This window comes from Semicossyphus pulcher, unplaced genomic scaffold (genome assembly GCF_022749685.1).
Source record: "Semicossyphus pulcher isolate SPU_LCO1_2020_fin unplaced genomic scaffold, fSemPul1.0.p SCAF_16, whole genome shotgun sequence".
Classification (NCBI taxonomy): domain Eukaryota; kingdom Metazoa; phylum Chordata; class Actinopteri; order Labriformes; family Labridae; genus Semicossyphus; species Semicossyphus pulcher.
In genome coordinates, this window is record NW_027211670.1 from 15,860,640 (window position 1) to 15,878,724 (window position 18,085).

The window sequence follows — 18,085 nt, forward strand, 5'->3', positions numbered from 1 at the left end:
GGGCTTTGGTTGTGATTAGAGTCTTGGATATGTCAAAGATTAGCAACAAAATTGATTTGATTGCATTAGTATTTTTCATGTAGTATCAGATACTCCCTTTGGACACCTTCATGGCCAAAAGAGCCTCATTGACTTCCATTCAAACCACATTTTTTAATCTCACTGCCATTACAGTATAAAACCATGCATTCTGTAATGTCAGCATTTCATTTTGAAGATAAGTAGTGATATTTGACATTTTTACTATATTCCACCATATTCAACCCTTTTCCCATTGTAGGCCGATGCATGAAATTCTTGTATTTTTGCCAGTTATATTATGGAGCCATGTGACTATAAGGGGGCCCCGAGAATGATGTGTGTGTGTGTGTGTGTGTGTGTGTGTGTGTGTGTGTGTGTGTGTGTGTGTGTGTGTGTGTGTGTAGGTGTGTGTGTGTGAGTAGGTGTGTGTGTGTGTGTGTGTGTGTGTGTGTGTGTGTGTGTGAAATAATTTTTAAATCAACATCTGATTCAACAACTTTGAAAAATTCAACAACAAAAGAGAAGACAACAGAACAAATGAAATGTGAACAAATTTGAAATATCCAGGCTTTGAATATGTGATGTATGTGTGTGTGTTTGAGAGAAACAGATAAATGAATTGAGAGAGAGAGAGAGAGAGACAGAGAGAGTGGGAGTGTGTGTGTGTGTGTGTGTGTGTGTGTGTGTGTGTGTGTGTGTGTGTGTGCGTGTTTGTGTGTGTGTGTGTGTGTGTGTGTGTGTGTGTGTGTGTGTGAATCTGTAAGCACGCACTGATCATTTCAGGGGTTTAGTTTAGTTTAGTTTAGTTTAGTTCACTTCCAGCAGCAGACCAGCAGGTCCTGCATCATGTGACCTGGTGCTCTCTGCAGCAGTGACTCCCCCATGAAGCTTGTGACTTCTTCAGATGAATCCTGCAGCTCGCTGGCAGATTAAGGCTGCATGACCATTTCTAAAGCCTCTTCTGCACTGAAATGCCTCTTCATTTTCGCTCCTTCTCTTTGTTCCAGGTCTTTCTCCTTCTCTGCTCACTAATGAAATGACCCCTCAGCCAAGCTGCATGTTTATCTTTGGCTGTGAAAGCAGCCAGGTGCATAAACACACTAACAGTTGTTTTTGTTTTTGAGTACAGCAAAGAGGCCATGTTTTTACTCAAGCACCTCTTCAAAGACACATGAAACACATCCCTCAAAAGATGCCCTTTTTTGACCCCTGAAATGATCAGTGCGTGCTTACAGATTTACACACTCTCTCTCTCACACACACACACACACACACACGCACACACACACACACACTCACAGACACACACACACACACACACACACACACACACACCTACTCACACACACACACACACACACACACACACACACACACACACACACATCATTCTCGGGGCCCCCTTATAGTCACATGGCTCCATAATATAACTGGCAAAAATACAAGAATTTCATGCATCGGCCTACAATGGGAAAAGGGTTGAATATGGTGGAATATAGCAAAAATGTCAAATATCACTACTTATCTTCAAAATGAAATGCTGACATTACAGAATGCATGGTTTTATACTGTAATGGCAGTGAGATTAAAAAATGTGGTTTGAATGGAAGTCAATGAGGCTCTTTTGGCCACGAAGGTGTCCAGAGGGAGTATCTGATACTACATGAAAAATACTAATGCAATCAAATCAATTTTGTTGCTAATCTTTGACATATCCAAGACTCTAATCACCACCAAAGCCCCATCTCCCTACTGTTTATAATATGGAAAATAATTCACTTTTTGTGGGTTTTTTGTAATAAATATTAATAATTCAAATAATTAAACTGGCATTTAAAGGGTTAAAATCCTGAAAATTATTGAATGTTTGGTAGTTTTGAGCAGGTCTGAAGTTGTTTAAGTGATTTATGAAAAAAAAATCAGAAAAAAATATTGATGTATGATGATTTTATAGCAGTATTTTGTACGTGTACATTTTTGCCACGAAGGTGTCCAGAGGGAGTATCTGATACTATATGAAAAATACTAATGCAATCAAATCAATTTCGTTGCTAATCTTTGACATATCCAAGACTCTAATCACCGGCAAAGCCCCATCTCCCTACTATTTATAATATGGAAAATAATTGACTTTTTGTGTTTTTTTGTAATAAATAATTAATAATTCAAATAATTAAACTGGCATTTAAAGGGTTAAAATTCTGAAAATGATTGAATGTTTGGTAGTTTTGAGCAGGTCTGAAGTTGTTTAAGTGATTTATGAAAAAAAAATCAGAAAAAAATATTGATGTATGATGATTTTATAGAGGTTTTTTGTGCGTGTACATTTTTGCCACGAAGGTGTCCAGAGGGTGCAAAATGCATCACGAGAGTATAAAAGACATGTAAGAGTAAAAGACATTGGATTTCAAAAATTTAGCTAAAAAGAAAAGTTCCTGCAAAAATTCATGCCAAAAGCTGTAACACAGCCAAAATGATCGCCAAATCAAAAAAAAAAGTAGAGAAAAATGTACAAAAATGCCCGAGGAGGGCATAAGGGTTAAGACTTTAAATTCTTCATCATTGTGACTCAACATCCTGGATACACCTTTAAATCTACATACTTGGCAAACTGGACCATGAGCTCATGTGTCACTCAAATGAGACGCTGTATTTCATCCTACTCAGTATGAGAAAAGTAAAATAATAAAGAACATAACTTTTATAATTCACCCCTGACTAATGGCCCAACTATTACTTTGACTTCACAGGTGGATCAGATGATTCCTGACATTTGGCTTTAAGAGTAAAACAGCCATGAAAGCATTTTCTCAATATTAGCAGCAAGTCTTACAGTATATAGTGACAGTTCCTACACACCAATAATCAAAAACACAACATTTCACAGCAGCATTCAGAGATATTTCTGCAATATGAGACAATAAGAGCCCTAAAGAGAGTCCTTCTAACCCTGAGTTAAATGCTCCCAAGGTAACACAGCAGCAGTCTTCCTCACAAAAAGGTGAATCGTGATCAGGCTACCCAAAAGATTCTGTATGAAACAAAAAGATATTATAATGAGCTCCAAGTTATTTTATCCAGATGAGCGATGATGACTTTTTAGAGGTCGTAACAGTCCAGAGGCTTCACCATCAGCTCCCCGTGATTCAGTCACGACTGACACAGAAGGGCTCCACGCGAGCAGCAGAGCGGCGCTGTAATGACTCCTTCAATTAACGACCATTTAATTCAGCCTGCTTGACTGCCCTTTTGTGTTCGGCAGTAATAGCCATTAGAGTGAATATAATGCACCGTTTAATGGGGGAACAAAGAGCAAAATTATTTCAGAATAAGAGGCCGCGTGACCAATTGTCTGGAGGAAATGTAAAGCGTCTCACTTTTGTCTTGTATGTTTCAGTTTATACACCATACTGTATTTTAGACAGGAGGGCAATATGTGAGACGGGAAACATCTGCTGCATTGAAACATATTTCTGTATCAGAAAGATATTTCTGTGTTTTGGGGTTGGAAATGGTCAAAGAATGTTTTATGCTAAGGAAACATGCAAAAAGCCATCGAGACTTTTCTCCTCTTTAATTCTGAATCAGTTCACAAACGCAAGAAATGTATTTTTCTACGTCTGTTATAGCGAAAGGTTGATGGACGACAAAGGCGCTTGTAAACTAATCGCTATTCAAAATGCTGTTCATGAGTTGTTCTTGTTTGCGTTCGGTCTAGGGATGCACGATATTGGATTTTTTGCCGATATCCGATATGCCGATATTTTACAACTCATTTAGCCGATTACCGATACCGATATTTTTTTTCCCGCACACCTAATTGCAGAGATCATCAACTCTCTCTGTATTGGAATTAGCGTACAGTATAATGGTGATACTCTTATCACATTTGTTACAGCGGTCGGGGTGACGGGTCTTGAGAAGGTTAATCAAGTTTGTAGTGTTGAAAGACTTTGCCTTGGCTCCTCCTCGCATCACTGAAGCTGAGCAGTCATTGCAAATAGCAGTTTTGCGATCTATTTCGGACACTTTGAAAAACTTCCACACCACGGACATTTTGGCTTCTAACTCTCTCATGCTGCAGGTAGACACACGTGACGTCATCACGCTGCGCCACGCAGGTCTTCTTCGCGCCGGGGACATTGCGCCGAGGTCGGGCATTTAATCAAGTATGCAGCAGCCCATTATTTTATCGGTTAATTATATCACCGATATAATCGGCGTGTTGGCCGATATCCGATAGTTCATTTTTTAAGCCAATATCGGCCGATACCGATAACGTGCCGATAATATCGTGCATCCCTTGTTCGGCCTTTTTTCATTTCCCGTTTTATTTTGTAGTCCTAATGTCACACTCCTGAGTTTGGTTTTTAGTGTTTCCTGCTTTATTTTGTAGTTCTGTCATCTCTATTTAACTTCCTTCCTTTGTTTCCCGCCTTTGTGATTGTGTGTGCTCCGCCCTGTTTTCACCTGTGTAGTTTTGTCTTCCCGTTTCTTTGCTAGTTCGTTATCGTCTTTGTCGCGTAATCTCTAGATTCCATAGAAATTTAGAATCTGTATGCAGGGACTTGGATTTCCAGGACGGCAAGTCTGTTTGTACTACGCTTGTAGTCAGTAATATTGACCAATCATGTATCAGCAGGCTGCGGCGTATGCAGGAAAAACAGCCCGTGTGGCGAGCAAAAGCAGGCAGAGCGTAATCTGCCGTAATGACATCCCGGCTCCCATCAGCAGCAATCTCTAAAAACAGACATCTACATGCTAACAGCTAACAATCTGCTCTAGATCTAAAATTCAACTTGAGATAAATTCTCTTGACGCTGTGTCACGAAAGCCGTTTAGCGTTCAGATTTCCTGACTTCCTTGAATGCATCAGAAATGATCGATCCGACCTCCGTTCAAACAAACAAGCATTTTAAAAGTTTTCTTCTCCTTTTGAGGACAGACCTGACAAAGCTTCATTTTGACTTTTTTAAATCTGCATCATGATGTTGAAATTTCAGCAAAGGTAAGACCCATTAAAGTCAATCACAAGAGAAACAGGTTATTTTTCTGTAAATAATGCAGCATGTGAAAGAGCAAGTCATGCCCCGGCATGTTCACCGTTGTCCCCAGAGGCTGTATCGTCACCAGACTACAGCTGATGGGATCAAAGACTGTCACGTAACCATTGTGATACCTTCTTGAAGTTTCCCGTGTTTTCCCTCAGTGAGTTTTGGTTAAGATTTGTTCTCCTTGTGTTTTCCCTCTTTGTTGGATGATTAGTTGGACCTTTTTCTTTTGGATTATTTGTGTTACCTGGATCTCATGCTGTAAGCCTTCTGCTCGGCCTTTTGATTTTCCTTTCAGTCTTTGTGTTGGAATTAAGACTGTAAGACTTAATTTAATAAATCATCAATCATCTGCACCTGGGTCCTCTACCTTTTTGTTTAAACTTGAAGCTCAACAGTTTATCCTTTTATCAAGACTGATCGTTTCTTCTTTTTTTAAATCCAGTTTGTCTATTTATTTATTTATTTATTTATTTATTTATTAAAGATTTTTTGGGGGGCTTTTTATGCCTTTATTTGAGGATATTGGATAAGAGCCGGAAACAGGGGAAGAGAAGGTGGGAATGACACGCGGCAAAGGGCTGAGGGCGGGAGTTGAACCCGTGGCTGCCGCATTGAGGACTGTAGGCCTTGTATGTGGTCGCCGATTTAACCACTAAGCCAAGCCAGCGCCCCAGTTTATCTATTTATTAATTAGTCTACTCAAAATCTGTATTTATTTTAAATCTTAATTCATATCTGAGCTCTTATGTATAATTTATTGTTGTCTGTACGTCGCTGTGTTTTCTTATGTTATGTACAAGCTGGTTGGAACCCACCAGCCAGAGCGCATTATATTCTGTGTAAACTAGTGGTCTTGTAGTTTAGCTCCAGAAAAGGTTTAGCTCCAGTTTCTATGGGCACATATAACTTAATGATTAGCCATCAGCCAAAATCTTACATATGGGGAGAGTGAAACATAAAACTACAGGGCGAGCAAGTGGCCGTCTTATCAACACTGCACCAATTCAGAAAACCAACTCTGGTCAGCTGATCAAAATAACTTCCAAACAGCATTAAGGATAACATTAGTCTCACTCACACTAACTGCTAGCAATGTTTCATGTTGCATTTCAGCAGAGAAAGAGCCTGAAAACGATGCCTATAAAACTATTTATTACTGCAATTACTAGAGACTAATGAAACTTTGTGATTCCTTAATTAGATAAGGAGTAAAATTTAAATCTGCATATGTTCCAAGGTATCAGATATCAGAGGGCTATGATTACATTAGTTTATGGCAATATTGGTGCAGCACGATAACGTGGGAAGCCGATACAGGATCATGTCACTTGTCCATCATGCCCCAGAGTGTTTGCCTATAATGATAAAAGACAAAATCTTTAAAGAGAAAATGCAACAAATCAATTTACAAAACACCATTTCCTCTCAACCTCACGTGCAGGCATGTGTCAAGACATTCGACACACATGTGGGCGTATACACACACACAAACACACAAACAATCCTTTTCACACTGCTGCCTGCTGTGATGAGTCTGCACCTGAAATACAGCCTGAGGAGATTAGAGAGAGGATGGACCGTACGAAGACTCAGCTTCCCACACGGCCCTCAAGGTGTGTGTTCATCCCCTGGTCCATATGACGGGGGTATACGATCGTGAGAGATGCCGGCTCTCCTTGCAGACACTATAACCAACATAATGTGTAGTTTTTACAGAAAGTGTGAAAGGGAAAAAAGACTTCAAGGTCACTCCTTTACTTTTGCACCTTGTATGTTGATATTACAAGATGTGAGGAGGAGCGTTTGTTCGCACACATAAGAGCTTGTTGTGTGTGTAACTTGTAAGGATCACTCTCTTTGGGTGTGTTTTTCCTGACAGCATATATCATTTATCTCCGGGTAGATGCCTTCAGTCCAGCGGCTGATCATAAAAGTGTTCGGTATATTTCTCTCAAGTATTGACCTGCTTGTGTTCTTGTCATTTCATGTTTCATATCGATCTTTTGTAGGTATTGTCACGTTCGCAGCACCTTGACCGAGTGTTCCTGCACCCTGCGCGCCGACTGACAGGCCTTTCTTTGAGGGGAAGGTGGGGGGTCAGTAGAGAGTCGGGGAGGTGGCTTTGCTTCTAAGCAGCCAAATAAAGATCACAGTTATCAGTCCAGAGGCAGGTTTAAGCTGCCGCTGTGTGAAGGAGAGAGTCATCTGACTGGTAATGACACAGCCACAGAGCCATTACAGCCTTGATGGGAGACTTAAGCAGAAATCCATTTCGGAGTGTCGGAGGTGAGGCAGGCTGGAGGGGGGAGGCATCAGATGTGGGTCTGTTGTGATAAGATGTTTGCTGCTCATTTACTGGTGCAGGCTTCCTCTGATGGCGACCGTGGTTTGTAAATTCAAAGACAGTCCATTTTAAAACACTATTAATGCGAGATGTTGTGGATTTTTTTGCGAGATAAGTCAAACAGAAGTGTTTAAAATCGTCGCCGTTTCCATGCGACTATCAGACATCTGCAGAGACGACACAGGCAGGGGGTGTAACAATACACTCCCAGGCAGAAAATGGCCGCTCTGGAGCTCGCTGGTGCACGGGAAACCGCAGCGCTCCGATTGTCAGAGTATCGATCCTTTTTTTCTCTCGCTTATAATTTATATCGCGCACCTTTTCAATGACATTCAAAGGTCTGAGCCGAAACAATTAGTTGATCACATGATTAGTCAGTGGACATAAGATTATTTGCCACTTTATGGGTAATTGATTAAAATGCCTAACATTTTATGGTTCAAGATGGCTGAAGTGAGCATTTTATGTTTGATCTGTTGTATTTCATTACACACTGAATATCTGTGGGATTCTAGTCTGTCGGAGGATATACAAGCAGTTTGACGACATCACCCTGGGCTCTGGAAAATTGCAGTCATTTTCAAGTTATGGCCAAAAGTGTGTTTTTTGCGGTCACATTGACTTTTGACCAAAATCAAATAAGCTCATCTTTTAGAAAGAAAAACACTAAAGAGGATTCAGAGATGGTGAACATTACAGACGGACAGACATACTACACATACAGAAGTGGATAACTCCAGCCATGGCATTAAAATTAAAGGTTATTCATGAACAAAAATCATCTTGATCGTGTCGCTAATGTTTAAAAGGAAGTTAAAGCTCCTGTAAGGAACTTTGGGTTTGTGTCGATTCTGGCGCCCCCTGTGGACAAAGCCGTACCTCTGATCTCTTTGCTGATTTTGTACTGTACATGCTTAAGTGGTGTCATCCTGCTTTCTTTAACAGTCATGTATCACCCCCCTTTAAAATTTCTGCCCTGGAAAATGTAAACAAAGACAGTGTGCAGTTAATCGCTTCATCTGACACCTACCCCCCCACCAGCGGTTTCAGGCATTAAAAATAACTATATAGAAATAATCAATGTTGTCACTGATGGTCTGGTTTGCTTTTGTAGCTCATATAGAGTCATCAGAATTAATTTCAGTCTGTTTCATGACCGGTGAAAAACTCCTCACAGGAGCTTTAAAACTTGTCCTTAATTTTAGGTTGCTTCTAAAAATCGATATTAAATTTACAGATTTTGTAGATTATACCAAAAATAGTGTTCAACAAAATGTGTTCAAGACAACGAGAATAACAGATTTCAAGCTAATATATCATAAATTTGATTTTAAGAGACAGGAAGTAGTTTTATTGTCATGCCATGTTTGAGTTGAGAGTGTTTAAACAAAATAATAATAACAGTACAGCAGCCGTATCAGCCACTATACCATTAATTTGAACATATTTAACTTCATTGAAAAAGTCGCTTCACTGTCACTGATAGAATCAGTTTTTTTTCTTCCAACAAATTCAAACCGTTTAAACTAACATCGTCTCTGAATGTTGATTTGTGTATTTATTATAAAAGGCAACATAATGTGTGTGCTGCATCAAAACTGTGTTTTTATTCAGACGGTGACCTTCATGCGGTCGGCTCTCTGTGATCTGTTTGCTTTATTCAGGATGTAAGAAAAAGGTTACTTCAAAATAAGAGCGTGTGTTTGATTGATTTGATGGCCTCATGATTACATATCTGAGCACAGCATTTATTTATATCAATACTTTAAAGCCTTATAAATAACATAATGTTAACAGGGACTTTAATTCTAATACATCACTCTTGAACTTTATAACACAAGTAAACATATAATGATGTGACTGATTGCAGCCTGGATTAAAGGATTCTCACACTTTGTCATTTTGCTTCCACCTTTGATTTGTTTCCACATGTAATGTTTGATTTTACATAAAACTGCTTTTAATCACATATCATCTTACCAGCTATCCAAAGACAGTACAGATAAAGACAGACATTTGTGTGACTGTGGGCCGTAATGCATTAGTCATGCTTGAATACTGTCAGTGGAATACTATTAATACACACGTTAGGAATACCATGGCCGAATAGTGTTTGGAAGTACCAGTGGGATGTCTTTAATAACATACTTCTGCTTAATTATTAGTAGCTCTTTTACAGCCCTGGTACTAAACATCTGACGAGTATTATAAGCCAGGTCAGACCCACAACAAAAAAATAACATTCCCCGCACGTCAACAAAGCATTTTTTTTTCTTTATGTGGTTGGACTTTATCAGCAGGAGCCAGGAGTCCATTGACAGCGGAGGGCTGGAGCTCAAGCTGCTCCCATCCCAATCTCGTTCCACATGATTATTCTCAATTTCACAGCTGATGGTTTTTACTGAGACAGACGGCGGCAGCCAAATGGCAAAAAAGAAAACGCTCAGAGGTGGGAGAGGGAGAGAGCGGAGGGGGGGTGGAGGAATAAGATCGGCTGGTCATTTAGCTTCATCATCAGTGTTTGTGGTAGAGGTAATGTGTGAATGTGACCGAGTGCAGGTGATGGACGGGGTCGAGTGGAGAGTGCAGGACAGAAACACATGCGCCTTTAGCGTACAGCCAAACATTTATACCTATTGTTTTATTTATCTGAAATATTTCAACTCGGACTGAACAATTATTTAAAATATTCTCAGAAAAGCAAAAGCCATGTTTTTTTCTAAAGGTAAACTGTAGCGTCATAAATTAATCACTGTGGTGCTGCAGAGACGCCCAGGTCTACAAATCAAACTCTCCAGACATAAAGGAGCATGCTTGTTCTTTACAGTCTCCAGCAAACATCAGTACATTATCAGTTTTATATTTTTCTGTCAAAATGAAATCAAAAAATGACAATTTTGACAAAATTTTGACTCATATCCAAAAATCTGTAAAAATAATGTCTTAATTATTCTGTACTATTACATTAATCTTGTGCAGTATACGTTCTTACTACGTTATAACGCTCAGCACTACTGACAATTTAACTGCCACCATTACTTCCTGCCTTTTGTAGATGACTATTGTAATATTGTTTTTGCTATTAGGCGTTGCCTCGTTGGCATTAACCCATACACTTTGAGTTGTTTATTTGCATTTCCCTAATTTTGTAAGTTGTTTTTTTTAGCTATCTGGCACTATTATTTCCTTTGGGATTAATAAAGTTATTATCTTATTTTATTTTAATATCTCTTTTAAATTGGCTTAATTTGAACCTAAACCCTCCCAGAGAGATAGAAAATAAGCAATTTGAAGACGTCACTTTGGGCTCTGGGAAAATGTGACACCAAAGAATGAATAGAGAGTGAAAAGAATCATATTTGCAGCCGAATAACGACACAGAAAAGTCTTATAATACAGGAGATTGTTTGAGATTTTGCTCCAAATGTGTATTTAATTACAAAACAGTCGCCTGTTAATGTAGTGCAGATTAACTACCAGATTTATCAGCAAATTATTTCAGCTTTTATTTGTAATCTGCATGTAAGCAATGCTCCCCAATCACTGTTTATGAAATGAGCTCTTAAAGCCCCTCTGTACATATTAAACTGTGTGCAGAGGACAGGTAAGACAGGTACGGTTGGCTTATTTCTATGCAGCTCTTCTCCTTCATTGCACTCTATGATTTCCTTTATTTTGTCTTCAAAGCAATAGGCAGCCTCGCACCACAGTTTGATGCACATGCTAAGAGAAATCAGGGCCTTTCAGGTCATTCGGCACTGGACTTTTGAGTCTGATTTTGTTAAGAAGAGTCAGAGAAATTGTCTTTTCTGTGACGTGAGGCGTGCCAAAACATTTCTCAGTCTACTAATCCTCTGTTAAAAACAATAACATATCAACGCTGTTTATCAATGTAACTTGTTATTAACATAAAGGCACAGAGAGCTCATTTTATGCACACAATATGCCATACAAAGAGTCAGCTTTGCCTGAATCTGTCTTGCTGCTTGGACAATGCGAGTCTGACCCAGCTGTGCAGACACCAAACCCCCAACAGACTCACACCAGGTATGGAAATAATCTTCCGACCCTCCGAGGCTCACACAGAGGGGAGTGCTGGTGAAAATTACAGCTTCACCCTGGAGAGTGAGCAGTAGGAGGCGCGGGATTTGATGAATCAAGGACCTTTTGTTCACGGTGAAAATGACTGCTTGCATGCAGTTGGAAAGAACATCTCTCCGTGGATGCGGCGCTGCTTGGCAGGCGGGCGGGCGGGCGTCATTTGGAGCCATTTAGGTTTGAGGCTGACGCAGAGGGGTGGGGGGACGGACCGAGGAGAGGAAGGTCATTTAAAGAGGATGCAGAAGAAGATGACGGTGTGGCCGGTGCTGGGTGTTTAAGTGGGGCTGCTTGAATTGAGGAGAGGCTGAGGCTGCCAATGCAACACTCACAGTAATGACAGTGTGAGACACACGCTTACAGGAACACACGCAGATATATGACGAGCAAGGCTGACGCATAAGGTGTTTCTACATGTTAAATGAAGTAGATAAGTTTGGCAGTCACGTGTTTTATAATCTAAAACATGTTCAGGGTTACGTTTTTTGAACAAGATGGCAAATATTCTTTTAATTTATAATGATAGTAAAAGAAAATAGGCCTAGGTGATTTTAGTGTTGGTTTTTTAAATGTGTAAATTGTGTTGTATGCAGTTCAAGAGGCTATTACAACAATACAATTTGATAAGATGCTTCCAAATGCTAAAACGTATTTGCTATCTGTCATTTTAAGGGGAAATATGGTTGAAATAGCTCATTTTCTTTTACATATCTAGGCCACGTTTTGGTTTTGTTCTGTTAGACAAAACAAAGACACCTTAGGAAATTATAACGGGACTTTTCACTATTTTCTTTTGACCAAACAGTCGATATCGTGACCAGAAAACAACCACACATCTCCGAGTTCCCTTTTGTCTCTCCTTGAGAGGACAAAAACAATGCATGCGTCTAGCAGATGCTATCATCCAAAGCTATTAACATTCTCCGCCACCACATATACTGCAGAGGTCGAACCTTCGACACATGTAGCAAACACATGCACAAAACTATACCAAAAAAAAAGATAGGTATGAATCAGAACATATTTAAAAGGTTTAAATACACATCAGCCATGGGGCAACCTCCACAAGGATCAGTAGCCTATATGATCATGTGGCAGAGAGACAAGAGGAGTGCCCAATAATAGCTGGGTGACACCATTATTCTTCCATAAACACAGGTAGTGCAAGCCAAAGCACGCTGGTCTGACATTAATCTATACATATAGAAATGTGTGGCTGGATTTTTCACCTCTTTAGACTCCCCCCCCCCCCCCCCCCCACTCTTTAGCCATAGATGTGTCCTCATTTAAAATATGATTTTAAAAAAGCATTAAGAATATTTAATTGGCTCTTTAAACAAGCTAAGATGATCTGGCCTCACAATAAACGGATGAAAGATTGAAAACATACAGCTAAAATATTGGTCAATCTGTATTTTGTAGTGCAAGTTGTCTCTTCCATGTCGTCTATGTTGTCTCTACCACCAAATACTTCAGGTGACTGACACACACACACACACACAGACAAGAACATCTGTAGAAAGACACACACACACACACACTTCTGCAGTGTGAAAATGTGCATGGATACAGGCAGTCATACACTGACTGAGACGTCAGCGGGCCGAGAAACATTTCAAACATTTAACCTTTATCAACTAGCTTGTTATTATGTTTTTAAAAAGGTAGGAATGTATCATAAACAACTATAAAACGCCAGCATACTGTGCCTCTGATAGACTTTATAACAGTCAATTTGTAAGGGTCATTTTTACCCAAGAAACTATTTTAATTTGAAGACAACAAACATTACCGGTGCCTTAAATTGTTAGCATGCTAGGACGAAGGCCCCTCATAGCTATATGTATTTACTTCACTCATTCATATTAAAAACAAAATTTCCCCCCAAAAAGTAGCCACAGCTTTGTCAACACAAGTAGGAAAAGTGTCCATGTTAGAAGAAAACTACAGACACGGTCGTCCCCGCAGCATTAATAAAGGATATTAAAGTAATTTGTCGTTAGTATACAAACATAAGCTTTTTGTGACAGCTTTAGCCAAACTACCCCAATACAAAAATGTAGGCTGCTCCTATTTTTCGAATAAATACATTACTAAAATACGTTTCTGGTGATAAATAACACACAGTCAGAGAAACAGCTTCGATATGTAGAAATGAAAAAGGTGTTCCTACCTGTGTAATTCGGCTTTACGGCTGCTCCGTTGTTGCTGTCCATTTCCAGCTGTCACTGATTACAGCGCGAGCTCAGCTGCAAGCGTTTTTTTCACTCCCGCGAGCGAGTCCAGAAAAGATAAACCACGCGGGTAATGTGCGCGCGCCGAGCCGGTATGGAAAGCCGACAGTGCCATTATTCCACACTAGTTTACAGTTTACTCATGCAGTTTTATCCTGAAATAACTGCTTTCCAACATAGTGTATATCAGTGAGGCAGTCTGTAGCTACATTAAAACTATAAGGTATGCAGCCGGTTTGCAGAGTGGTGCTGCACAGGGACTGTAAGATACCCAACGCATCTCCACCTCCTCTCCACCACCTCAGTTTGATAAGAACTAACATTAATGACAGAAACCATGTCTGACAAACATTTATTTGACGTTTTGATTTTATAGATTGACTCATGTCCCATCTGTTAACATGGAGGAGGCGGGCTGTATGACCTATACTGCAGCCAGTCAGCAGGCGGGAATCGAGATGCTTAGGCCTCACTTTTAAGGTGCTGTCATGTCATGTCATGTCGTCTATCTTTTTATATAGTCTATGCTGCAACGTGCCCACTGTAATCAAATCAATGAAACTATTAATTACCAAAATAGTCAACAAACGCATACTAAATGTTTTGCCTCTTCACTGTGGGGTTATGCTTTGTTTTTTTCTCTTGTAGATTGCTATTCACAAGTGGTTTTGGCTGATTGACCATTTCTTTTCATGAAGAGACCCAAACCAAAACTAATATCTCACTAAATACTAACACTGAAACTAATGTAGACTGCCAGTAGTTGAAAACTCCAGATATGTTTGGATTGACTGTTGTTGTCTTGCTGTCATACTAGGCTACTTGTTCTGAGCAGCTATAATCACACACCTGAAGAGCTGCAAGTCAATGTATTAAAAATAAGAATGTTTATTAAAATGAATGAATTCATGCATGTGTTCTGGCTTTATCTTTCACGAATTAGTTATAGAAACTTTGAACTCACTTGCTGAAATAAAAACAAGGACTAAGGACTCATTAACTACTGAAAAATGTTTATTTATGTACCTCACCAGAGCATCATTATTATGGTGTAAAACTGGAAATGGAATCGAAGGCGAAAAATGGCACTTTTGGCTTTCCATACAGAGCAACTGAGATAACAAATCACAGTGCGTGTGGATAAGAGAAATGGAAAGCTTGTGTTAGAAAACAGATCTGGTGAGAGACTCCGTATAAAATTGTTTGCACTATAAATAAAAAAATATAAACAAAAATAATCTTTTGAAACCATCATGATGAGTGTTGTCAAATGGCTGCAGCTCCATCACAGCAGTGATGTAAAAGAAAATGTAGAAGGAAAACGCAGTATTTTAAGAGGTTTACGTTTTTTCCACACAAATTTCAAAGTTTTAATCTCAGTGAACATAGCTTTACGGTTTATAGTGCCCTTAAAGTGGCGGCTCATGTTTTGAAAACAGGTGCTACAAAGTCAGAAATGACGATACTTACATTGATATCATACAAGAATCTGACCACAACGTATCAACCAATATTAAAACATAAAATAAACAAACATTTTTGAAAAATATTATCTTGATATCATAATATATAAGTAGAATGATAAATTGTCTTAAATTTGTAATTTGTTAAAATACCTTAAAACAATATCTGTGCTGTTATTTCTAGTTAAGTATCAGTCAACTTGTATGCCAACTACAACATATCCACAAGAAGCTAACATGCTACATGCTAAAGTAAAATGTAACAATGAAAAGTGAGGCAATATATTATAATACATCCTACATTTTTACTACCTTTTATCAGTCAGTCTTCTAAAATATATGATTACCCACAATGCAATTGGAATTCGTTGACATGTTTTTTAAAAGCCCATGTCACACAAAGTTCACACCTCCAGTTTGTATTGTACACATTGTGTTATAAATAAGTCGTGTGAAATAACCGAGGTGACATCAGCAGGGTTATTTTCTCAGACTTCAGTCTCCCTATCGAGCCAAAGACGACAATTTACAACAGAGTAAACTGGTCTTTAAAAGCGCCCCTTTAAAAACTGTCTGCTTTTGTTGTCCTATGAGCCACGGCGCTAAGCTCTCAGACTAAAGAAAAGATTACGCTTTCTATTATTTGCTCCTTCTGTCCAGTGAAAGCACACTGTAGCATGACCTCACTTAAAGTCTTTGTAAAACACCTCGTGGCTTTTTTACAGCCTTGAAACAATGCTAATGTACATCCGTGAACAGTTCTAGTAAAGACCTCCTAGCACATATCAGCTACTTGAAATAAGGCAAACTGGTCAAGAGGTCAAAAGAAAATGTTGTATCACTCTGACATGTCAAATCCTTTCAACCTTTAGGCCCTGTTTGTTTACCGGGGGGCCTATCACCAGGCATCATCCTCTAATCCCACCCCCTTTAGACCCCCTTATTAACATTGTTGGGCTATGTTCAAAAGCAGATGCCTGCACACGAATTTGGGAGTACAGTGACACAGGCACATGCCTGTATGTGCTGCAGCCAACCTGGGCGGTGTTGGTTTTTGCCAGCTGTCAGCCCGCTCGGTGATGGATGCGCGGTGGAAACATACTTGGAGTTTGAGCTATGTCCTTCTCATTGAAGTCCTCTGGCACCCTGCTTGACCCCGCCGCCAAGGCAGTCGCCCTAAAAATAAAAGGTGCACATGTGCTTGCGTGCGCATACAAGCAGAGACAAGGGTGTAAGATATCAAAGATCATCAAGTGTACAAAAGGAAACATATGCAGATACACAAACACACAGCTAGCTCAAAGTGGATGCTCCCACAATAGAGATGGATGAGGGTCTAAGGGTATATCCAGTTGTTACATTTCCATGAGTCCAATCAAAATGTTCCCTGCATCAAGGCTACCAGGGCTCAGCTCCATCATCATCTTGAGTGCTTTCATTAGAGGATATTTTTATTCCTGTATAGTCTCAGAATTATCGAGAACCCGGTCACCGCTCTTACATCTCCAGTTTGCCCAGGCCACTATGGAAACGTGTTTTTTTCTGACTCAATTTGATAGGCATAATTATTAGCCCACAGCAGCAGCTAAAGCAAGTAGTAATTTTAGTATTTATATTTAAGAGGACATACTTGATTTGTTGGTCTCAGTTAAACTTGGTTATAGACTTCCAGTAGGTCTACAACTTTATGAATCTATGTGACAAATCTCAGGAAATAAAATGCATAATGTCCTGTTGATGTTTTATAACTGAAGTCGATGAAAATGATTAATAAAATGATGATTAAAGAGCTTTTTGCCTCTGAAATCTATTTTACATCATGCCAAGAGATAAAATAAAATAACAGAATAAACACATTTTCTTGTAAAAATCAAAGTTTTCAGGAGTAAAAAGAAATTTAATTTTGATTAAAACAAAAAACAAAATGTACTGTATACACACAAAGTGTGGATCTTATGACCTCTTTTCACCTATGATGAATAATTTCGTACATACTTAAAGGTCAAAAATCCAATCAATTCAAGCAGATTAAAATTCTTTCATTTCTTTCATAAAGTACATTTAAAAAAGGGTAAAGACCATGTCCTTCTGATTTGCCAATGCAAAATTATATTAAATGAGAAAACAAAAACACTAGCTACATAGCATGTGTAGCTTTACGACTTTGCCTCATCTTCTCTCTTTCCTTCTTTTACTTTGAAGACCCTTAGGAGGTCACCAAGGCCAGGCGTGCAGTGTGTCCCAGTGCTCATTTAACATACATTCCTCTCAAACACAGAGGAATAAGAACCTCCATCATATGCAGACATTACAGTGTGACAAGTGAGTATTAATTACTCTTAGGCCCAAAGACTGAAAATGTATCATATTGAAAGCTCCACAGAAAAGTGACTGTTGAAAATCATTGGACGTCATTGTTAAATCGCCCCCTTTGACACGACACACAGGACATACGAGCTAGCTAGCTAGCAGTTATTGGTCGTCACTGTGTTTTTATTTGGATTTTGTCACATTCTGCGCTATTAGCTGATATAAAAGGAAATTAATATCCATGAAAGTGTCCCTCCCTAGCTTCCAACTATTGAAGGAAACACGTACATTTGCTGAATAAAATAGCACTATGCTAGCTGCGATAGTCTTAAAGCTTTAGCGATGCTAATAGGCGGATTGTGTGAATTTTGGACAACGCTAAGCTAGCTGTTTCCCTCTGTCTTGAATTTTAGCCTAAGCTAAGCTAACAGGCTCCTGGCTTTCGCTCCATATTGATTTTACAGACATGAGAGTTGTGTCTATAGAGAATGTATAGCGCACTTATACTATTAAGCCTGCCGTTATTGGTTGAAGGTTGCTTACTTCCTGGATCCTTGCTAC

General features: G+C 39.2%; 1 protein-coding gene across 1 annotated transcript in view; it reads right to left on the reverse strand.

The window, feature by feature from the left end:
* The window catches only part of LOC138593558 (zinc finger protein 385B-like), an 85,721-nt gene extending 71,955 nt beyond the window's left edge, over positions 1–13,766 (reverse strand). The window contains exon 1 of the mRNA XM_069664626.1: positions 13,691–13,766. Coding sequence (XP_069520727.1) covers positions 13,691–13,733 — 43 coding nt within the window. The 5' untranslated portion in view covers positions 13,734–13,766. The remainder of the gene's footprint in view (positions 1–13,690) is intronic.
* Between the last annotated feature and the right edge of the window lie 4,319 nt (positions 13,767–18,085).